We start from the raw sequence: 24,771 nt of genomic DNA on the forward strand, positions 1-24,771 counted from the left end.
TTCAAATATTAAGAAAATTTATATGCGAATTTTATTTTGAGCTGATAAATTCAGTTATGGGTAAGTTTAGGACTAGCGAGCCACAAATTAAGTTAATTTTTACTTTTTTTAGTTTCCCCTCACTACTAAAGAATGGAAAAAAATGTAGTGCATTATTTTAAATTACTAATATAAAAAGATATGGTACAAATAATGTTATTTATATATCATATAAACTTCAAAGCGTAGAGTAGTTATTAATTAAGTAATTATATGTTTTTGGCTTAGAACAGCTTACGACAAAATCAAAAATAATTAATATATATACCAGAATATGGGTGACTACGACGGACTATAAAATGTTCACTAGATTGATTAGTTATTTTTATATTTTAAAATGCTATAAATATATACATAGAAACATTTTTTCGCCCAAATAAACAGATTTCACCGTATCTAAAGTAGTTGATAGTGAAACTTGCGCGTTTTTTCACATCATTTAAACATGATTCAACCAAAAACCACTCTTTCTGTTTAGAAAAGTCGGTCAAGAACTGTCTCATCAAAATTGGATATCGTTTTTTTGGAATGATTTTCCATTTTTCACTTATGAATCAAATTACCTACTATATATATTTTTATTACGCTAAATAATTTAGAATTAATAAATAATAAATAATTTGTTTCAGTATTCGTCCTTACTTAAGCTAATTTCTATTTTTAGTCATAGCGTGCGCGATCAATCCGCTGTAACAAATCGTATTTACAAGCTCGGTGTGCAGGCTCAATTAAAAAAATCCAGTATGCCGTTCAATATTTCAATGGCAAAATCATTTTCGCCTGTCGACACAGCCTTCTTCTTCTTTTGTTTGCGCGTCTTTTTCGATTTTTTTGTAGGCTTCACTTTCGTCGTGTCAGCTCCTGCGGGTATGGGTATTACAGCACTATTTTCTCCAGCTGGTACGATGGGTATTTGACCACTTTCTTCCGCCAAATCGGTAACTTCATTATCCTTACTCTGTGCGGTGTCCTTGTGTTCAGCACTTCGTAAAGCGGGGGCAACGGCTGTAGCTGGGCCTGGTTTCTCATCATCATCATCGGCCAATTCATCAAGAAGGCCGGCTAAGCTGAAACCACCATAATCGGCATCGGCGGGCGCTTCAGCTTCAACCTCATCATCATCTTCAGCTTCATCTAAGATAAAATTTTTTAGCTACATACATGCATATACAATGCCAATATCATCAGTTACCGTCTTCGTCACCTTCATCATCCTCATCATCGACTTCGTCAGCCTCCTCGGTCTCATCGTCGTAGTCATCATCATCATCATCATCACCACCAGCTTTATATAATTAATTATAAATAATTATTTTCTGTCTATAGGAACTTTTTCGAGGACCAAACAAATCCGAAATAACCCACCTCCAAAGCCGAAAATGTCGTCGTCATCGTCATCCTTGTTCCCCTCAGTAGGTAACGGTTCAGCATCAGCAACTCTCAAGCCCTCAGGTCCAAATTTGAAACACGAAACCCGTAAAGCTGCCTCTACTTCATCCTCTGCCCGCAACTCAAAGCCCAAGCACGCTTTAAAGTCATTCTTAGTTCTAGACAAACCATAAACGCGTCCGCAGAATTTAGAATAGCCACCAGGCAAGCCGACACAAATTGGTTTAGCGCGCTTACCTGTACAATGAAGATGTAATTAATATTTTTCTTTCTACTGAATTTTTTTAATTTTTCTCACTCACCGGAAATCGTGCGTGTTGCCAATGTAATGTCACCATACTTCAGCGATACCGACATACGCTCATCGCCTAAATATGTAATTTTTGCACATCCTGGACCACGCACTGGTATTAGCGGCAAATTAAATTGTCGACAGCAATCACAATGATCGTCGGAACATTTACAGTATTTACTGATTGGATTGTTATCATCTTGACTCTGCAAGGTAGTTGCGTCAGTCACTGTAGCGGTAGAAGCCGAACTACTCGATGTGACAGCTGGTGAAGCTAATGGTGATGTCACTGCCGGTGCAGCATCTATAGGCGCTGCAGTAACAGCATCTTCTATCTCATTCACTGCTTCATCACCAACTTCATTTGCCACAGCTACCGATTCTTCTGCCTGATCTACAATATCATCTGGAAATTGTGTTGTTTCATCATTTCCAAAGCCTGAAACGTCTTCAGAATTGAGGGCTTCAATTTTCTGAGGCTCGGGCGGTGCAACATTTGGATCGATTTCTTCCGGAGGCAAGTTAAGACGCTGAAAAGGGTGAGATATCTTATCTGCACGTCGGAAGATATTCTTCGCATCAGCACAAATGAAACCCATTAGGCAGGCCACGGCAATACCGAGCAGAATATCTTGATAACGCATATTGGACAGGTGATTCAGATTGATAACTATAAATAAAAACGAAGAAAAGAATAGCGTTTGAGTCGATTATAATAATTAAAAATACTCTCAAAATATAACCCGCTAATTGTTAAACTCCCTACTTGTGTAATGCGAATTCGCGACAATGGCAACGATGAATTCTGATTTGAATGCTCATTCGTAAATTTAAATTTAAAAATATTTATTAAAATTCTGCCGCTTCGTGAAAACTTAACTCTTATTCAAATAGACGCCCTCAAAATCTACGTAGTATCTCATAATTCAACTTTTATAACTGGTCTTCCTATAAATAATCACAATAGAGCCGGAGGACCAACAAATCCACTTCCGTTAAATCTGTGCGGAATATTCGAAACTTGTATATGAACTTTAATGAAAATTTATTTAGCTTTAAATGATATTTTCTTAGCCTTCTCTTCAATATTACTCCTGCAATAATACTTATGGAGTTACTTTCAGACGCTCACATAATATCAGTAGCGCATTGGCATTCATTTCCTTTAATTTCACTACTTCAGATTCAGAACACATTCCATTTCATCAAACACTTATACATCAGTGCTTTACACCTAGTACATTACATATAACTCATGGGCTGAAAAGTCCGGGGCCTAACAAAGAAAACACGTTTTTTTTTGTTCAAAATTAGCTTTATTTATCAACGTAATTTCCATCAAGAACAAGAAAATCATTCCAGTGCCGCTCTTACATTTCAATACCACTTTTGTAGAACGATTTATCTTAATAGTCGCTGGGAGTCAAATCTTGCGAATACGGTGGATGTGGGAGCAATTCGAAGTTCAAATCATGTAGTTTTGCCATTGTTTTGATTGACTCAAATTCTCATGCAATATGCCGCCTCATTTGGACGTCCACTGTGTTGTGCATCATCGGTGTCTCTACGACCACGTTTGAAGTCAGCGAACCTTCGTTTTATTGTTGTTTCTGATGGAGCGGAGTCCCCATAAGACTTTTGAAGCAATTGCTTTGCTTGAACGATATTTTTATCCCCTCAAGAAGCAGTATAAAATTAGAACACGAAATTCTTTTTGATCTTTTATTCTGAAAATAACAAAAGTAGCGTCACTCTTAGCACAATAACTCACGACCTAATGAATATAATATCATGCAATTTTAATAGCTGTATTTTTAAAGTTCAAATATTAAACTTCAAAAGTCGAGCCAAGAAGCACCCAGAGAGACAAAAGGAAAAAGATAGGATGGAATAGAGCAATAGAGGTAGCTGTGAGAATTTTTCAGATTCTTTGGTAAGCAAAAAATTGGAACACAAAATTCGCAGCCTTGCTCTAGCAAATGTAGGACACTCACAGAGAAAATGCTCAGTGCTAACTACAAGCAAATCGGGTCCTCAATGATTCCAATGATAGTCATATGTTGACCCCGTCGATTGTGTCCTGTAATAATACCGACCATCAACCGAACGTCTTTTCTTCTAAGTTTTAGAAGAAAGCACGACAGTTTCTGTTCGGACTTGTCACACAACACTTTGCGTTTGCAGCGTTTTAGACCGGGCCATCTCTCTTTATGTAAATTGCATACATAATCGCTGATCCACTTCGTGATAGCTAGAGAACTGATTCCCATCACTGGCTCTGGTCCCTATGGGGTAACTGCTGATGCACAGCTGGCTAATTCATCGACAATTTCATTCCCTTGAACACCGCAGTGTCCTGGAGCCCATATAAGTACAAGCCTACGTTTGTCAAGCCTGTCTTGCAACAGAATTTTGCTTCTATTACATTCTTGCCTTTAAGGTTTGCCTTGCGTTCTCCAGAGCCTTTAGTGCCATCAGTAAAGGAAATAGCCGACAAACCTCTTTGAATGCACTCTTGATTACTTCATTGATCTCGCAATGAAAAGTTGACATCAAATTTCTTTCCAAAAGAAAAACTAAGGATATAATGTCGTCCTTAAGTACCAAAACAGTGGATAGTGCGCAGATAGCATCTTAAAAATTTCTCTGTGTCCCAAAGTTCCATCCTTGTGCCACAGATCATATTTATGGAGCCTACACTTTGCTTTTATTGCTTCCTGTTGTATCTTAAAATCCAAGGGGAGCACATCAAGCATAGCATTAAGGGCATTGTCGGAGGTTGTACTCACCCGTAAAGAATAATCATACACTTCTTTGCAACCTGTACAGTTCCCGAAGTATGGACTTAACTAATTAAGTGATGATGGGTGTGATAAGTTATAATGGGGAAGATATGCGAAAAACACAGCCACTACTTTTCAACTGTTAACCACATTTTCACGTGGTGTAACCTGCTGAAACAAACGAGGCTCTGTCGACCGAGAAAAGGCAGTATAACCTACAAAAATTCAGAGGAAATGCTGAACCAAAGCCTGTCTGAGGGCGCAGCTAGCAGCCCCAGCACTCAGAGTCGGGTGCGGTATTCTAATAACCTGCCCACTTTAAACTCAACATTATTGCAACCTCAACAAATAAGAATAAAAACCGGAACCTGATACATTTGACGAACTTTGGCATTAGATCAAGGACACGATTCGGAACCTGGAACGTAAGAATGATGTTAGAAACGACCAACCTAAAAAATATTTGCAACAAATGCAAAACTAACTATCCTTGGAATGAACGAAGTAATATGGCCCGGTTACGGCGAAAAAACGACAGCAGAAGGCTTTTCGGGAAAGGCGGAAGAAGAGAAAGTGGTGTGGCGTTTCTTTTATCGATTTACAAATTTACATAAGTATCAAATGACCATGTAACTGAAAATCAAATTGACCACATCACTATCGATAAAAAACGGCGTACATCGCTTTTACACGTAACAAACAAGCGAGGTGCCGACGCAAATTCCTAACACCTACTATCTGGCAGGCAAATGCAAAAACTAAAGCGGCTTAAAGCAGCAAATGACTCCCATCCCGAAAATGAAAAAGTGCAACGAAATAAATTGCAAAACATATTTCTAAAGACAGCTAAGGAACAGCTAGGATACAAGAAAAATAACCACAAAGAATGGATATCAGAAAGAACGCTCGCACTTCTTCAAGAAAGAAAAGATTTGAAAGCATGCATTAAAGTCGCAAAGACAAGAAATGACCAAACACAACTAAGAATTAAATAAGATGCACTAAATAAAAAAGTAGAAAGAAGCGCCCGTAAAGACAAAAGAAAATTGGCTCAAGAACTAGCGGAAGAAGCTCAAAAAGCGGCCGAAACTCACCGATCAAAAGACCTATACAACCTAACGAAGTGGCTAATTACCAAAAAATTTTCTTTAAGTTAACCTCTGAAAAATGACAATGGTCGCATTACGACCAACAATGAAGAACAAATTAATATATGGGCGAAACATTATAGAGACATGCTATCTGGTGCTACAGAAGAGAACATTAGAATAAGCGAATGTGTTGCTCACATCGAGGCAGAAATCGAAGCAGTATAAATAATCTACGTATAAACAAATCAGCAGGCCCCGACGGAATTCCCCCTGAACTTCTTAAAGCAGAGCCCACTGTGAGTAGAAACATTTTGAAGCCGCTAGTGGAAGAGTTTTGGCAAAACGAGACGTTGCAGGACGAGCTTAAAGAAAGCCTATTCGTTAACATTCCCAAAAAAGGTAATCTGGCGAAATGGAGTAACTGGAGAGGCATCACCCTTCTAAACATGGCGAACAAATCAATCGCACATATTATAAACAAACGTTTAGCTACGCACGTAAATATAAGGAAAGAACAAGCAGATTTTAGACGGCACAAATCATGCATGGATCATATAAATACAATAGCATACGAATACTCGTCAATCAAATGAATGGCGATCCCCACTCTACCTTATTTTTATTGATTGACCGGGATAGAACGCAGTACAATTTGGGAAGCGTTGAATGCAAAGGCATGTCAACAAAACTAATAAGATTACTAAAGGCACTCTATGCAGACGCCAGCTGTAAAGTTATTCACGAGCGGATTGTCGCTCTCGATGTGATACTGACATCGGCTCTTAAAATGAAAATAGGTATTCGCTGATATTTGAGGTCAGCGTAAAGTCGGTCCTCCTTTACGCCTGCGAAACTTGGAACTTGTTGCAAAAAGATGCGCAAGCACTTCAAAGCTTTGTAAACTGTTGTTTGCGCAAAATCAAGGCCGTAATCTGGCCAAATACAATTCAAAACACCGCGTTCTGGCAAGCCACAAAGCAAAATCCGATTGAAATTGAAATCACTAAACGTAAGTGGAACTAGTTTCGCTACTCCTTACGCAGATCAAACAACGACTTTACCAGAAATGCAGTCGAGTGGAACCCTCAGAGCAGCCGTCGTAGAGGAAGACTGTCAAACACATGGCGACGGATGATTGAGATGGAGATGGAGAAGACGAATAAAGCATGGAACGAAATTAAATTACTGGCGCAAAATCGGGACCAGTGGAAACAATTTGTTCAGGCCCTATGTTCCATAAACGAATAAAAGGATCAAATATATACAGTATGTTTCAGACCTCATGTTTTGCTGGATTTTATTTTCAACTTAACGAGTCTATCCCTCAACTTGGAACGGTGGCAGAAAATAAATTTAACTTAATTTAATTCAAACAATAATTCGTAATAGTTTAAGAATGGAGGCCATAAATAATTATGCTTTATATTATATTATATAGTATATAACGCATTTGAAAGATAGCAGAAGGTTCTAATTTTGTGTGATCGCCGAAAGCAATATTTTAAACCTTTACTTTTCATCACTTTTGAAGTGAATAGAAATAAAAATATTAAACTGAAATCATATACATATTTTTTATTTAGTGTGAATGTATGTTTACACAAAAAATTATTTTCTATTCAATACATACATATTATGTAGAGAGCAACCAATTATCAATTCTTAATGCCGAACCGAACATATTCAAGAACCCAAAACTGCACAGACTTTTTAAAAATCCAGTATTTTTATTAATACAAAAAAAACAGAAAAACGAAGTTTTAACCACATTCAGTTCAGAAGTTTCAACCACCAAATAATTTAATTGTCCCTTTTCCACTTGTAAATTTTAATTTTATATTGTAACATATTTTAGAACAAATTTTATATTACCATTGCTTATAACAAACCCTCGCGGTTTTGGAAGTTGAACATTTTGTTTAGTGATCGGCGGTGAATAAAACTATTTAATGTACTTGAATATCACTGCTTTTGTAGGCGAATTGAGTACTGAAGGTGGCGTCATTACAAATAGTTACATTATTATTCGCGATTTTGACAAATCTGACGTCAGCTTCCTTCACAATACAAAACAAACATATTTAACCTGCCCCTCTTAATGCTGTTGTAATGATCACTAACATTTGGGAGGCGAATTTTGCTCTATTTATGCTTGGCTATTAACTTTGTTTGTGAAAATTCAGTGCATGACTTGGTAATATTGTGATTTGTGAGATTTAAACCAAACAAACCACATGTTAAATTGTGAAATCACAAATTCGCGTTTTCATGCGGAAAACGACGGGGCAAGAAAGTGGGTGTGTGGGCGTAAATTTCTTGTATTTGGTTGTTTCCATTGCTTTCGTCCACTCTTCCTTTTCATAAACAAGTAATTCCCCTTCCTTTGTTCGTTTATTCATGGGCGAACTCGAAAGACGCAACCTTGTATTCTATGATCCTTGCTTTTGTAGTGTGGACAGCGTTGTCACTCATGCTCGCGCAGCTTACTAAACGTAACCGTTCGTCTTTACAGGTTTAGGGTTTACAGCTTCCACTATAATTAGCTTTGGTTGTGGAGTATTTTATAAAAATTAAAGCAAACATTTTCAATTAGCACGAAAATTTTAAAAATAAACGGAGCCTTTTTACAAAAAAATATTATACGATTCTACAAGTTCTATTGATTGAGACTTATTTTAACTTGTTTGGACCATCGTTTCAAAATGTTCTAAAAAAAAATTGTTTATTATAAGGCAGGTTAATGCGGTGGCAAGAGGGGCTAAAGTCACTACATTCGTGCACAGAGGAATGCCGCTGGGTGGTGTTCTTTCGCCCCTACTTTGGCCAGTTGTTATTGACGAAGTTCTGAAAATATTAAATAAGGGTGGAGTTAAGGTAGTAGCCTACGCTGATGACTTGGCACTAATGGTATAGGGACCGTTTCCTTCAGTCATGGCTGAGATTATGGAAAGGTCACTGGCTGTACTTGCGGCCTCCAAGTCAATTCTGACAAAATGGAGCTGGTGATATTTACCAGAAAATATAAACCTCCACCCTCTAGACTTCCCGAATTAAACAAGCACGTTCTACCACTTTCATCAAAAGTTAGGTATCTTGGAGTTATACTTGACTCCAAACTCCATTGGAAGCAGCTTCTGTTCCTGCCAATCTATGTTCGGCAAAAAATGGGGACTCAAGCCACAGCATGTAAAACTTTCCCCAGTGCTACCTTGAATGTCGTTTTGCACTAACATCGGCTTTTATGTTCTTTCCATCGCAGCTCAAAGTGCAATCAGGTTAAAGGAGGTTGGCCTCTGGAGGCAATCTCTCAAGGTACATTTTTGCCAGGTAATACCGTATTTCTCCGAGCTCCGGACAGATCTCTCCATCCGCAAACTGGCGTTTGAGGGGTCGTGCTTGTGCAATCTTTCCTAATGGGCAAGATTTGATGACGGCTCCAAGATGGAATCGGGAATCGGAGCGGGAATTTTCTGTAAATCAGTCAATTTATCTACCTCCTTTAAAATGTCGAATACTGCTAGTGTTTTTCAGGCAGAACTCTTCGCGATCCTGCAGGCATGGAAAATGCTTAGGGAATGTGGACCGAGGAAGATATTAACATTGCATGCCATGGTGCAGAACCAAACTAGTAAACTCCTATAATGAGAAGATCAAATCAAATATATTGGGTGTGCAGGTAACATTTCTCTGATCTGCGCTCCAGGACATATGAACATAGAGGGAAATCAAATTGCTTATGAGCGTGCCAGGAAGGGGACTGATTGGCCTCAGGGCCCTCCTACCCGGTCATTGACATCCCCCTGACTATTGTTAAAGGGGAACTGCACGAATTACTTCTCAGGAAAGCGCAGAAAAGATGGAGCTCCATTTCTTCATGTGCTATTTCGAAAACCCTTACCCCACTACAATATACGTAGGACTCAGAAAGTCTTAGGGATTTCACGCCATTCAATTTCCAAACTCGTCGCTGTGTTTACCGGTCACTGGACGATCGGCACACACGCGAAAAAGCTAGGTTTACCATTTAACCCGCATTGCAGAAGCTGTGTGGACCTTTCAGAGAAGGTGACTGTTGAGCACTTTCTCCGTAAATGTTCGGGTTTGGCAGCTAGACGGTTAAGGTCACTGGGTGCTCCTTTCTTCGATAGCCTGGGGCAGTACGCAACCTAAATCCCATCAATCTTTTCCATTACATCACTATTTTCTATTACATTTCACGTAGAACCTATCTATTATAATTCATTAATTAATAATGAATTTTTAATTTTTAACTCTTATTTCATGATAAACCTGTGTAAAACAAGGTGCGAGTTGCTATTGATAAAATAGGACTAACACAGGTAACGGGTACAAAATGTGAAACTAAAACTAACTAAACATGTAGAGTCTTTGAAATGCTTAGAGGGAAAGTATGTTAATTAAATTAACAAGAGTAAAATTGAATAAAAATAATTCTAAATTTTTTTTTGTTTTTGGTAGAGTCTAATCAGGTAATGAAGGCCTGAACCGAAAAATAAAGGAATCCAAATGGCATGTAAATTGTCTTACTTTGTTTGAAATAAATAAAAAATATATATATATATAATTGGTACACCCTTTTTGGGTGTCTGGCCGAGCTCCTCCTCCTATTTGTGGTGTGCGTCTTGATGGTGTTCCGCAAAAGGAGGGACCTACAGTTTCAAGCCGACTCCGAATGGCAGATATTTTTATGAGGAGCTTTTTCATGGCAGAAATACACTCGGAAGTTTGCCATTGCCTGGCGAAGGGCGACCGCTATTAGAAAAATGTAAATAAAATAACTTAATAAAATAAGTCATTATTTATTAACACTTAAAGATTTTTATCAAATAAAATTATCAAACTTGAATTTTATTTTATTCCCTCATCTCTGCAAATCGATATTATTCAAAAGATCTTCTAACCGCTTGAAAAAACTTTAAAATTTGGTATACAAACTTTATTCTTATATAAATCCCAAATATTTCATTAAAAACGTACCTCCTCGAGAAATTCCAATATGGCAAAGTTATGTTTAATGTTTACGTCTGGAGAAATGTCAAAAATCGGTTTTATAATCAAGATATATGTACAATAATTTACAATCAAACTAGCATCTTTTATATATCATGTACATGCGTATGGGCTAGTCAAAGCTCTCCAGCGCGCGAAAGGAAAGTTTTACTAAGAATCGCAAAGAAGACTAATGGCTACAAGTGAAAGTGATAGCAATAAAGCAATATGAATATTTGAGTCTTACTGGTAATCATTTTTTCTCAAAAAGAATTTTTTTTGTTAATACTTTGTACATTTTTAATTTCTACGAAATATGCACATTCATATTTCACAGTATTCTTGAGTAGAAACGACCATTGAACTTGCAAATTTACACCATTTACTATACTTATATATACTTGTATATTCGAAATCGAAGTAAATTCATCAAATGACCATGTTTAGGCTAGCCTATTCATTATTAACATTAAACAATATTGAAAACATTTACGATATTTTGGGAAAATATAAGTGTAGTGGTTAATTAGATATTCACTCAATACAAACTTGTTACCACAAATTAACTTTTCACTATTACTTTTCACGATGAAAACTAATAAAAGACAAAATAAAAATATCAAATTTCCCCTTAATGACAATGAAAAAAATTATGCTTTTATGTCCACATGTATAGATGAGAATGTATTACATAAGAAAATAAAGCAAATGAAATTGAATTTCGGAAAAGTAAGGGTATTACACTCAAATATACATATATATGGTAAGTATGTATATATACATAATAAATGGAAAAGTATATATGAGCGTTCAAAATAAATCCCAGCTAATAAGAGACGCACGAAATTTTAACAAATAAAAATTGAAAATGTTATGTAAAAAATTAAAAATCTTTAAACAATTGTGCAGTAAAAAGGGAGAAATTTCAAATATATGTATGTAGATATAGAAAACTAAAAATACGATTTCAAAAAAATTGACTAATGCTCTGTTATTCCACACTCAAATTCCCTCCATATTTCTTTTTATTATAATGAAAGCCAAAAAGTAAAGCAAAAAATGCGACGCTTTACATAATCCGCAGACATAATACTGGCGGACATACTCATCAAAAACCCCATAACAAAAAGAGAGTGAAATTAAAAATAAATATCTTAGAAAGTCAAATAAACCAAATACATACATATACATACACATGCATTACATATACGCATACTAGTATACTGAATTAAATTAAACTGGGATGCTGGGCGCGCATGCGCCATGGAATTAACTTGTTAACAACCCACCGACAGATCTTGTACTCACGCGGTGAGTGGGGTACCACGGAAGAAGAGTTCAAAAATATTTCTGTGTACAAACACGCAACAAAAAACTAATAGGTACAAATTAAACCTACATGTCAAAAAAGACATAACTACACGTTGATTTTGAGAAGTAGAAAAAGATGCGAAAGAAGCTTAATAATATGCAAAAGGTATTCAAATGTAAATGTGTTACCTACAAACATGCTTACATTGCTAAATATACATACCTATGCATTAATGTAGTGCGCGTACTAGTCTCCATATGGGAGAGTAGGACGGAAGTGTCCCAAGAAATACTGGTGAAATTTTATAACTACAGTTGCATATATGTAGGTATGTATGTATACGGTAATATATACATACTTATTACTATTAATAACGGATAGAAAGTGCGTGACGTTGACCAAAATAAAGAGTAACAAAAACACACAAATCAAAGCACTCAAAGTAAACGGAACGATAATGGTCACAACAGAAATGGCGAAGCTAAAGGAACACAGCAGCACTAATGTAGAAATATATACAGGGTGGACCATATAGCGTTTGCTTTTTGAACCACCTATTTTTTTGAGAATGGTAACACAAATGACATGTCAAATGTGTTCATAATTTACTTAAAGGTTTGACATTTACGAAATGGGACGCTATACGCTTGAACAATATTGGGAAATATTGAAAACCTATTTCCAAAGTGGAGAGTCTTCTTCTTCTTTTCTGATTTTTACATCGGTGGCTACGTCAATAAGCAAACTTGTCGGATTTGGGGCTCAGAAAATCCACACGTTACTGTAGAAAAGCACATGCATCCACAACTAGTCACTGTTTGGTGCGGTTTTTGGTCTGGCGGCATCATCGGGCCATTTTTTTTCGAAAATGAGCGAAGAGCCGCGGTTACAGTAAATGGCGAGCGTTACCGTGACATGCTCAACGAGTTGTTTCCAAAAATTGAAGAGGATGACATGGACGACATTTGGTTTCAACAGGACGGTGCAACTTGTCACACTGCCAAAGATACACCCGAACTTTTGGCTACGGTTTTTGAAAACCGTATAATCAGCCGAAATTCCGATATCAATTGGCCGCCTTGGAGCTGTGATTTAAGCCCGTTGGACTATTTTTTGTGGGGAGCCGTTAAAGACAAATGCTATGGGAACCATCCAGAGACGATTGATGCTTTAAAACACGAAATCGAAGTTGCCATTCATGAAGTTGGAGCCCAAACAATCGAAAATGTGCTTTAAAATTGGGTTGATCGAATGGCCTACTGTAAAGCCAGTCGTGGCAGTCATTTGAACGATATTAGTTTTCCTTCATAAATGACAATGTTCAGTCTTCAAAACGAAAAAAAAGTTTGAAAAAATATTGATTAGTTTTTTTTATAGCCAATTCAAGAAGCAAATTTTACGTGGCCCACCCTATACATATGTATGTATAAATACGATGAAAGCAAGTACCGCACTTGTTTGGTGGCACTTCTGCCACAATTCCCTAACCAGAAATTTCAATGACATACATACGCACATGCGATGTGGTATTACTTGCCAAATAACTACATACATACATACATGTGTATGTACAAAAACAATAATTTCAAACATATGTTCATACATGTGTATGCCATATAATATTAATTTCTGTAACAGAATTTTTATAGACATACATACATACCTATACTTCAATAACATTTATACAGTATCGTAAGAGAAGAAAAGGTGTCTTTACATTGGAATATACCATTCTTTCAAGAAGCACGCGAAATGTACATACATACATATGTATGCACATTCATATATGTATGTGAGTTCCGCCTATCTTTCTTCCAATTAGGCGAGTTTTTCTTCATATCATTTTTTTGCGTGCACATTTATTTACTTTGGTGCACATTGATTTGTCGTAACAAGAAATAAGTTACAAATAAGTTGCGATTGACACAATTAAACGTACATACATACGTACAAAAAAGGTGCTTAAAAACATTTCTAACATATATGTATCGGCATATATGTCCACAGTAAATTGTGGACAGTAGACCGATACTGCATATAAATTACGTATGTATGCACATATATATTTACTAAACACATTGTGCTCAAAAAATAAAGTGAAATCATACTTTGAACACAAGAGGTACACTTCCATAAAAACACATAGTGCTAAATATATGTATGTATGTATATACGTATGTACAAACATATATGACTATACTTTCTCGTCGAAATATTGATGAGATACTTATTGAGTTTTAGTCCTTACTCAGTGCAAGACTTTCAAAGAGCCAGCGGAATTACGAGTGCATTATCTCTGAAGGTGAATTTTTTTCGATATCGTAAAACTTTTCCTACTCGCAAAATTTTAAATAATTAAATTTTTAACATTCGCAAAATTTATACGGAACTATTAATACAAACTTTAAATAAGAGAGAGTTTATTTTGGAAAAGAGGACATGAGAAATATATAATATAACCACAATTGCTCATAGTAAAGTTCTTTTTAAGTTTCAATTCTGCCTTTACTACATGAATTTTCTCAAAACATGTTATAGGTTCTTTGATTTTAATTATATGGTGGAACTTAAACAAGTTAGACGTTCCCTGAAGGTCTAGTTCCCGGGTGCACGCACCTACTGGTTAAAGTAAGAATGAAATCTGAACCAATTGGGTTTTTATGGGTGGTGATTTAAGCAAGTGAGTTTAAGTAGCGTAAAGGGTCAGGATTGCAACTTTTAATGCCTTCAAACGCGGCGTGCTGCTTTTATAAAGCAGAGTGGCGCATGCAATGTCAAATAAATTTTTCTTTTTTTTCATTTTCCTAAACAATTTTATATTCAACCATTCTCATGACATCCTACAGGTAACGGCTTTGTTCTATACCCTGCTAAATTTGACAATGTAAATGTAATGGAAAGAGATGCAAAATATATATGTACATATATGAGTGAAATGTAGTGTCAGATGCGGATTACGTTTCATCCAATAAGTTAAAAATGTTCGCAAATGAGCAAAACATTCCTTATAAAATGTTGAACTGTAGTGTAAGCCACGTATTTTACTTGTTTATTGTGAAATTTCTATTTCTATAGGGCGATCCTGATGTACATATACATGTGTACATATTGATATGTATTATTTGTTTTTAATTCCTATTATTATACAGGGTGGGCCATATAGCGTTTGCTTTTTAAAGCGCCTATTTTTTTGAGAATGGTAACACAAATGACATGTCAAATGTGTTCATAATTTACTTAAAGGTTTGACATTTACGAAATGGGACGCTATACGCTTGAACAAAATTGTGAAATATTGAAAACCTATTTACAAAGTGGTGAGTTTTCTTCTTCTTCCGCGGTTACAGTAAATGGCGAGCGTTACCGTGACATGCTCAACGAGTTGTTTCCAAAATTTCAGAGGATGACATGGACGACATTTGGTTTCAACAGGACGGTGCAACTTGTCACACTGCCAAAGTTACACTCGAACTTTTGGCTACCGTTTTTGAATTCCGATATCAATTGGCCGCCTCGGAGCTGTGATTTAAGCCCGTTGGACTATTTTTTGTGGGGAGCCGTTAAGGACAAATGCTATGCGAACTATCCAGAGACGATTGATGCTTTAAAACACGAAATCGAAGTTGCCATTCGTGAAATTGGAGTCCAAACAATCGAAAATGTGCTTAAAACTTGTGTTGATCGAATGGCCTACTGTAAAGCCAGTCGTGGCAGTCATTTAAACGATATTATTTTTCATTCACAAATGACAATGTTCAATCTTTAAAATAAAAAAAAAGTTTGAAAAAATATTGATTAGTTTTTTTTTATAGCCGATTCAAAAAGCCAATTTTACATGGCCCACCCTATATATTGTGAACATGGACATGTGAACATAAACATGTATTTACCTACATATGTACTATATTTTCATTACATTGAGCAGGTAGTAGCAGTAGAGCAGCTGATTTGATTGTTTAAATTTATTTGGCCGGTAAATTATAAAGTATGGTTAAATTACCCTAAACTGTCAGTCTTTGTTCATAGATTTTGAAATTTTAGAGACGAAAAGCAAAAAAACAAAATGCATTGGTTTTGTTGTTTTTGCTCTAATGCTGCTACCACCTATTCTTTACACCCATGCCATCAGTTTCAAATAAACTTTTTAGTTGCTTACTTCTTTTTTGGCTTTTAATTTGGTTACACAAAAATTAGGTCACATTTCCTTATACTTTGAGAATTTTTCAAATGAAAGTAGAAGTTTGTTTGCTTAATTTGAGCTCGCATGCAAATGAAGAAAATAGAATCAGAGAAGAATGGAAGAATGGAAGAAAGTATCCCAACTATGAATTAAAACCACACTTGAATTATATTAAATAGTAATTCATAAATATGGTATGCCTAGAAATTACTTAACTTATTAATCATTTAATAAATAGAAAGTGTGTCAAATGACGTGTAACTATGTAAAGATATTCACCTACAAATATACTTAAAAATATGTACAATATTTACGTATCTTTGGCAGTGGTTACTCAAGTTTGGCTGTTAAGTACGATTATTCACAAAGTGGCAGCATTCATTTTTGAACAGGACAAGACATTATTAATATACTGTAATGCACCTGCAGTTATGGTTTGCCATGAGTCGACATAATATCTTTCCCGAACGTACATAGCTAAGCCAGATAGCTATTAGGATGATGTGATATTCTGTGATGAGACTAAAATCATGCTGTATTATAACGATGGACCGAATGGAGTGTGGAGGCGGCTATTACATTATACCGTGAGTGAAATTTGAAAAACTTGCAGTCATGGTATGGGGATGCATATCCAACCAAGTAATGGGTGATTTGATGTTTATAGAAGATAAGATGGATGCACGACAATATTTGATTATTTTACAATGCCATTTATGTAACAAATAGTGCAACAAAATTTATATTCGTTGTTAACAACAAACCTCAGTTTAAATTTTATAGGCATACCTATATATTATATTAATCAGAATGTGGCTTCTTTTTCTTCCAGTAAAGCCAGCCCAAGGCCAAGATATTAATCCAATAGAAAATGTGTCATATTTAAATCAAATGTTCCAAAAAACACTCAAAAAGTCGAGTCGAGTTAAAAAACATTTTTTTTGAGCAATGACACAAGATACCCCAGATAATGTTCAAAAATGTATTATTTTTATGAAAAACAGACTACAAGGTGTTATAGATGCTCGGGGTAGTAATACAAAGCACTGATTCATATTTAATTTTTTAAAACATATAACATACACTTGTTAACTCTAAATGAAATAAGACTTACTTGAGAGTTGTATTTGAAAAATTTATTGTTTTGATTTTTAATTATTGTGTTATTTTTAAATGGGTATTGGCTCATAATAAATTTATATTAGTCAAATAAAACCAAAAATTAAAAAAACAAACATAAAAAATATATATTTTATTAAGCAATATGTCTGCATTTCGCTACTTTAGTAGATGTCAAAAGACTTTCTTCTTCGTTTCGAAATGCATGCTACAAATAGGCTAATATATATAGCTTCATATTTCAGATTTATTCGTGACAAACGTCTTCAATTATTGCGTGGTGGCCGCAGTAGCCAAATGGTTTGGTGCGCGGCTACCATTCGCTAGTGCCCAAGTTCAAAGCCTCGAACATAAAACACCGAACGAAAAGAAGAGGTTGTTCTAGTTCTAGTTCTTGTTAAAGTGGTCAACTCGCTCGACAGGTAATGGCAAGCCTCCGAGTGTACTACTGACATTAAAAATTTATTTTTATGAGCATATTTCGGGTTGCCCAAGGTATAACTAATCAAAAATATGATATTTACTTTTATTGATCATTATTATTTCAAATATTTTTCTATCTAAAAACGTTTCTCCCTACTTTTTGTGATATTTTACAGCAACATACTACAATATATGTATATTATAATACTATATATTATTTGGGCAAATTTTTTTTAACGTCTCCAAATTCGCATACGACCAACAGAAATTTCTAAAAACAAATTATGTGCTTAACCGGGCACTTTCACAATCGAAATGGCATTCCCATGTGTATAATCAGGTAAGCATTATACGCTCTTTAGCTTCAAGGTCAATCATAAAATTACACTTTTGAGCATTATAGTTCAGACTATGACAAAAATGATTTTATAAAATGTTTACGCTTTAGTAAAGGAAGTATCATATTACGCCGCCCGGGATGCAGGGCGACAAGGATTATAGTTTCTTGAAGAATTTAGGGAGCGTACAAAAAAACACCCTGCCATACTAATAATACCATTTCTATAAATATCTTAAATACTAAGCCAGTTATCGACTCCATATGGCAAAATCAGGCCAATAATACTACGATTTTTCGGATAGTATACATCAAGTACGCATTATACCGCCGTAACCGAATGGGTTGGTGCGTGACTACCATTCCGAAGACGTAGATGCAAATCCCCGTGAAATATATGTACACATATGTACACATATATACGGGTATAGCGGGTATTTATTTCCCCAAAATATTTATTTTAGAAGGCAATTTAAATGTATCCCGAGCGTGACCTAGGTCGTATATGGTGAGAGTGAATCGAATTGGCCCATAAATAGAATTTTTCGTAGTGCCTCGGACATCTCGTCATATAATGCGCCTTTTCTCAAAAATATTTCTTTGCTGGTACTTAATACATATTATCGACTAAGGAAATAAATATGTTTTCCAAAATCATTAATAAGTATACATCAATTGATGAATTCACGATTCACATCCTAGTGAGTCTTCTTATCTTTAGGGCATCTATAATGTAAAGGTTATGTATAGCCTAAAATTACAATCAAACAACCCTTCACAACTATATACGAAAAGGCTTTTAAATAGCGTCGTCCATGCACAGTTTAATCTTAAAATAAAGTATGAGCTTATTAACATAAAGAGTAGACCAAAAGCTTCTTTTTTATAACAGGTTTTTATGAAAGACTGAATGCAAGCAGAGAAAACTAAAACAAAGAAGACGCAACTCATGAACTAAAATCGCGAAGGGAATTCACCATGGCAAAATTTAATTAGATCCCATTTAACGACGATCAATTAGCCGTTAAAACTAGACGTTCTTTAAAGCATGTCAGTGTCTGACTGCCGCGAAACGAAATGAACAAATGATAGCAAGACTTTTACCCAAAGATGCATTCCCTTACAAGGTTGGGCAAAATACCATCCGCACGTAAGAATGGTAGAATACACGATTGCGCCTTCCGAATTCGCTGGGACGTCAGCAAACAAATAGAAGAGATAGAAACTACCAAACACAAGAAATTATACACACACACTTTCTTGTAACGACGTCATCGGCAAAAAATCGCAAAAAACTGCATTTTGCAGTATTTTTCTAATTCGTACATTCACAATATAGCACTCGGCATTTCATTTTCATTAGTGATGTTTATTTTAAAAATCACATATATTAAAATTACAATATTACCACGCCATTCCCTGTATATTTACAAACTAGTAATTTCTCTTTTGTTTGTTTTGCTTATTTCAAGGGAAGACGTCAACCGGTTGTCAAAATCGCGAAAAATGAAGTAACCGTTTTCGGAAAGCGCCACCTTTAGTATTATGTACAGCGTGATCCACTAAGGGAGAAATATGTTACTCCCAAAAACTAAATTTGCTCTGTCTAGCTGATACATTGTACAGATCCATAAGTAAAGACACTCTCAGCTGGTTGTCAAAAATACACACAGCCGAGATCAACTGATTCCCAGACGCTCTTTTATGTAACATGGTTGCAAAAAAAATTATTAAATTTCATAGAAAATCGTATCAAAAAGTCTAAGTCTCAATAAAAAGCGTTAAGAGAAATATTTGTTATTGTGAATTACTTGCTTTTTTCTATTATTTTTACTGTTACCATAAAAATGGTTACTTGGCATAGCAACCCCGCCAACACCTCCAAGCAAAAAGGCCAAGCACTCACACCATCACATACTTAACAGCCTGTCAAACTCACACAAAGGATGCCTGTTAAGAAATAGCAAGAATAAGAGTGTTTTAAGTGTATTTTTTACAATGAGCTGATACTCCCATCAGAGAAATTTGCCGATCGCAAAGGGTTAAACCATAGAGCCGATCGTATTAAACTTTAAAAAAAGAACTTTTTCAAATGAGTTGTTCCTTTTCGAAATACTTACTTAAATAGCGTTACATATTCATTTAAATTCACTTAATTTTCTTCACAATTTATTAATCTAAAAAGCTATTAATTTAGATTTACCAACTTTCAATACACTAATTTCGCGTATTAGTTACGGCTCTCTTTTACTGTAAAATTCGTATTGTTGTTTTTATTATTGTAATATTGAGCTCACTTTCATTATCGTTGACCACACGTGCCGAATTTATGCAGCACAAAATTGCTCTTACATTTTACATCAATAACATTTTTAGACAGCGGAAGTTTCTTTACATTTCTCCAAATGATAAGAAAAATGCTTGAAAGAAAGTACTTGTCGAAGAAAGGAACTATTTAAATTTGTCAAAGAGACAAATAAATTATTATTGGCTCGATCTTCAGTTATAATGACCAGATGTCAAAAAGAAACGAAGGTGGGTGCCAAGGCGAATCTATTAAAGGTGGTTGTTTTTGGATACTTTCGGTTATCAGCACAAAATTCAATTAACTTTTTTTATTTCGCCTTCACAAACAAATCACTTTGTTTTCTAATTTGACGCGACATTCTAATATACGAAATGGTGTTGTTGGCCTAGAGCCACAATCCTTCATGATTCGTATTGATGGGAGCGTTATGGAGTTGGAACTGGAAAGGCCCAAATTTGTTATTCCTTTAAAAATTAACTCTATCATTTTCAACGAAATGTTATAAGGCGCTCTTATTATTTTTATGAAAGAAAAAAATAGAAGATAAATGCATCTTAAAGCAGGGCAAAACACCAATCCATGCCTCAAAGACATCGTTGGAGTTGGTCATGGAGCTTTAGATCGCTCTTCCGCAATGGCTGGCATGTAGTTCTGATTTCAAACCTCTGGAAAACCTATCGGAAAATTGCAAATCCAAACGCCGGAATTACACTTTTCATAGGGTTATGGAGGCCAAATTGAAAATTAAGGAAATTTCGGCTGAGAATGATCCGGAAATACTTCAAAGCTTAGTTAAATTCATCAGTATTTTTTATATCTTTTACTCTAGCGTATTGATACAATGTGTGCCGGTAGCAATGGCATTCGTTTTCAGTACGCAACCGATTTTTTTTTAATTCTGGTTAATTTTTTTTTTTTTTTTTTTTTCAAAAAATGTTTTCAAAAATTAAAATAAATAAACTACAAATGTACGTATGTACGTCAGACTGACTGGCACACTTTGTATTGTTACCCTATGCTTTTTCCAAGTGCGTTTAAACGAATACTTATTTTGTTTATTGCTTTTAAAAATAAATATTTGATTTGTTTCAATGTAAGATTACTATTACATTGAACTTTGAGATATGCAAGTATTCACTTAAATTTACTTTTATTTGTGTATTTTTGTTTCTTCCCTACAAATAACAAAATAAATCTGAAGACGAACTTAATGCGTGTAAATGCGTCTAGGGAGAGGATTTGGTGAAGATATTTATGTATAGTCATTAAAGCCTATTTTAGCAAAAACACTGCTGGATATATCATTTAAGTCAACGGTGAACCCTATGAAACAATAAATATCGGCAATTTTTGGTTTCAGTAGGATGGTGTGAACCGTTTTGTAATAGAGCCAAAAATGTTCAACAACGTCCTGAAATCTCACATTGGCAGGACTCGCTATTGCGAAGCAAGCCGCCACAGTCACATGAATAAAATATATATATGCATATATATAGGGTTTTTCAGTAAGAGCGCTTCAACATTTGAACTTTTTCGAATAAAACCCAAACGGTTTGACTTTTTTAACTAATTTTTTTTTTTATTATCGAGTTTGAACATAAACATTTAAGTATGAAATTCGATTTCTTTTGCATGACCACCGCGTGCACGTTTTACGAAGTCCAATCGTTGAACCCAATTTTCGACCACTCTTTTGCATAAATCGGCCGAAATTCCAGCAATTTCGCGTTCAATATTGGCTCTGAGCTCACAAATCGTCGCCGGCTTGTTACTGTAGACCAATGACTTCACATAACCCCAAAACGGGACAGCTTGTTAAATGGACCGTAAAATGGCCGTAATGCTCTTAAAGTAGCAGCAACAGAACGATTATTTTCATAAAAAATTTGCACGATTTGCAATCGTTGCTCAAGTGTGTAGCGTTCCATGATGAAATGTATACTAATGAAGTTTACAAATGATAAGCGAAAAATAAAAAATATTGCGTCTTTCGCCCTCCCTATCGGAAAAAAGTTGAAGCGCACCTATTGAATAACCCTATAATTGGCGCTTACATCCTTTTTGCGTGTTTCACCGATGTGCGTCTTGATGTTGTTCCACAAATGGAGGGCCTATAGTTTTAAGTCGACTCCGAACGGAAGAACGAGAGGCGACCGCTATAAGAAAAAAAACTTTTTCTATCATTTTGGTGTTTCATTTACTTAAAAAACTTAAAACTAGAAAAAACAATCCAAGGAAAAATGTAGGTTTTCTTCCAAATAAAAACATCCTAATTATTTAGATTTTGTCTCGCGTTCAAGGAACAATGTTTCTTCTTATTAGAAAAAATATTAAAAATAAAAAATATTTAATATTAAAATATTACAAATATATTGTTTTATGTTGAGAAATAATAAATAAGTTATTCCTTTAGTCTTCCACCAAAAAAATCTTTTTAGAAGATAAACTTACCAACGAGTTATAATCCACTTACAAAACATAAATATTGTATCAGTTTCAAATAAAGTAGCACAACACAGAAGATGTCAACGAATTGTGCAAATTAATTCAGAAAGTAGGTAAGACAAACTTCAGCCAAGGCTATAATTAGCTTTGACTGAGTTACAGCAGGAACAGGTAACAAGAAAACACATACGAAATGAGAAACGTGCCGAAAAATACAAATGAATAAAAGGACAAAATTTTCGAATGCAATAACATTCCTTGCATTATTATTATTTTAATTTTTTAATGGAATAAAACAAATTTCCACCGTTTATTTTGTATACAAGTATATTTGAGAAAGCCGATTTTAGAGCAAAAAGTGATACCTTTGGAAAGCTGGACATTTTTCTCTCTCCAAATTTACCCAATCTCAGACGACGGAAGCTTATAACTAGTTTTCGAGTTATTTGAAGTTAAAGTTTTTAAATTTGTTAACCACACAACGCCACTTCCTTTTTTTCTTTCACAAACACTATATTTCATTTCAAAGTTTCAAAGTTTCGCCTATATGTACAGCAAGATAAGCTCAAAAAATAAATTAAACTAATTAAGTTATTATAACACCAACTGGCTTACATTAATGAAAGCAGGCAGATTGCTACAGCACCACCTCTCGTGAATTATCCTAAGAAGCGCACTTCCAAATTTGTGTGACAATTGTTTCGTTTTTTTTCATAGAAAATTTCACTTTCCGAATGTCGCTTCCGACACAACGAACACGCTGTACTTGTAGCTTTTGGACACTGAACACTACTAAATCTAAAGTGTAAAGCTGGTCTATAACATAACTTAACATTGGTATATATCATAGGCAGCTCAGCGAGGTATCTCTTACAGCTGTACGATCGCTCAACAAGTTATAATAGTGGCCAAAAGTTGCCAACTTCGTGCTTAACCACTAAATTTATGATTTTTTCAAAATTAAAGCCGTTTTTAGTGTTTTTTGTTTTCTGAAATAGTTGACAACTTCAAATAATTTAAACTATTTAAAGCCGTGCCAGCACTGAATTTACAAAAATCTTCAAATTTAAGTGCATTTAAATTGATTCAAGTAAAGACGTCTAATAGTCTGAATCCATTTGAAAATATGGCAAATTTGGCAATTCGGCTCTTTTCATTGCTATATTCAAATGCAAAAGTTGAAGGGGTTTTTAACAAAATGAGAACTTTCAAAAGCGAAATTCGTAATCGAAAACCAATTATTCGTTCTTTCAGGAATGTTTCACATAAAAGCGTATTAATAAGAGAAAATCGTTGTTGTGACAATTATATCATAATAAACAAGAAGATGTAAGGAATCACATTGTTGTAACTTGTAAAATTGAAATGTTTAGAGACATATTTGTTTTCATTATAAATTTTGTCTTATCCAATTATATAATACTTATATTTTGTTTTTTGTAGTTGTGTAAATACAAGCTGTTATGGAAAAAAATTACTAGCTTTAAAAAAATTATTGCTTTTAGTATTGTAGAACGCTCTTTTTTAAGTTGTGGTGCTTTTTGAACATCAGAAGTTGGTAACATTGTTGAAAGCGCAGAAATTCTTTCGACTTAGCGAGTAAAGCAAGAGACTTACACTCAACTTTCGTGTTGCGTTGGCGTTCACTATAACTTCACCAAAGCACATTGAACAGGTAGAGCAATAACAACAATAGCAAATAAACAAATATTGCCAGTTTAGAGTAACTTAAACAAAATTTTACAATTTGGAGATCAAATAAATAGGAAAAAATTAAAATTGCAACCTTACTTCTGATAGGTGTTTAATGTGCCTTGGACTACACACATTTTTCATGAATGCATCCATATAACCGCAGTTAAGCAAGACCAACGCCAAAGCAAAACATAAAGAATAAGAATGATAAATTTCGCCTTCCCAAGGCCGTGACATCAGTACAGAAAATAAACACATAAAAATAAGAGAAAGAACAAACGAAATTAAATGGAAAGCCAATAATGACAGAATAAATGATGTACTCATGTGTACATGTTCACGTTTACC

General features: G+C 35.0%; 1 protein-coding gene across 5 annotated transcripts; it reads right to left on the reverse strand.

The window, feature by feature from the left end:
• Positions 1–23,502, reverse strand: LOC129239448 (uncharacterized). Of its 5 annotated transcripts, none has more exons than XM_054874938.1 (5): positions 23,344–23,502; positions 1,731–2,390; positions 1,405–1,665; positions 1,232–1,324; positions 1–1,173 (listed from the first exon to the last, which is right to left on the reverse strand). In XM_054874938.1, exons 2-5 carry the CDS (start codon positions 2,362–2,364, stop codon positions 764–766), a joined length of 1,398 nt encoding a protein of 465 aa, XP_054730913.1. In that variant the 5' UTR covers positions 2,365–2,390; positions 23,344–23,502; the 3' UTR covers positions 1–763. The 5 variants fall into 5 exon arrangements, with proteins under 5 accessions (XP_054730913.1, XP_054730918.1, XP_054730914.1 ...); XM_054874943.1 differs by lacking the exon at positions 23,344–23,502 and adding an exon at positions 20,328–20,453; XM_054874939.1 differs by lacking the exon at positions 23,344–23,502 and adding an exon at positions 20,273–20,453.
• Between the last annotated feature and the right edge of the window lie 1,269 nt (positions 23,503–24,771).

The sequence above is a fragment of the Anastrepha obliqua genome, chromosome 2 (genome assembly GCF_027943255.1).
Source record: "Anastrepha obliqua isolate idAnaObli1 chromosome 2, idAnaObli1_1.0, whole genome shotgun sequence".
Taxonomy (NCBI): Eukaryota; Metazoa; Arthropoda; class Insecta; order Diptera; family Tephritidae; genus Anastrepha; species Anastrepha obliqua.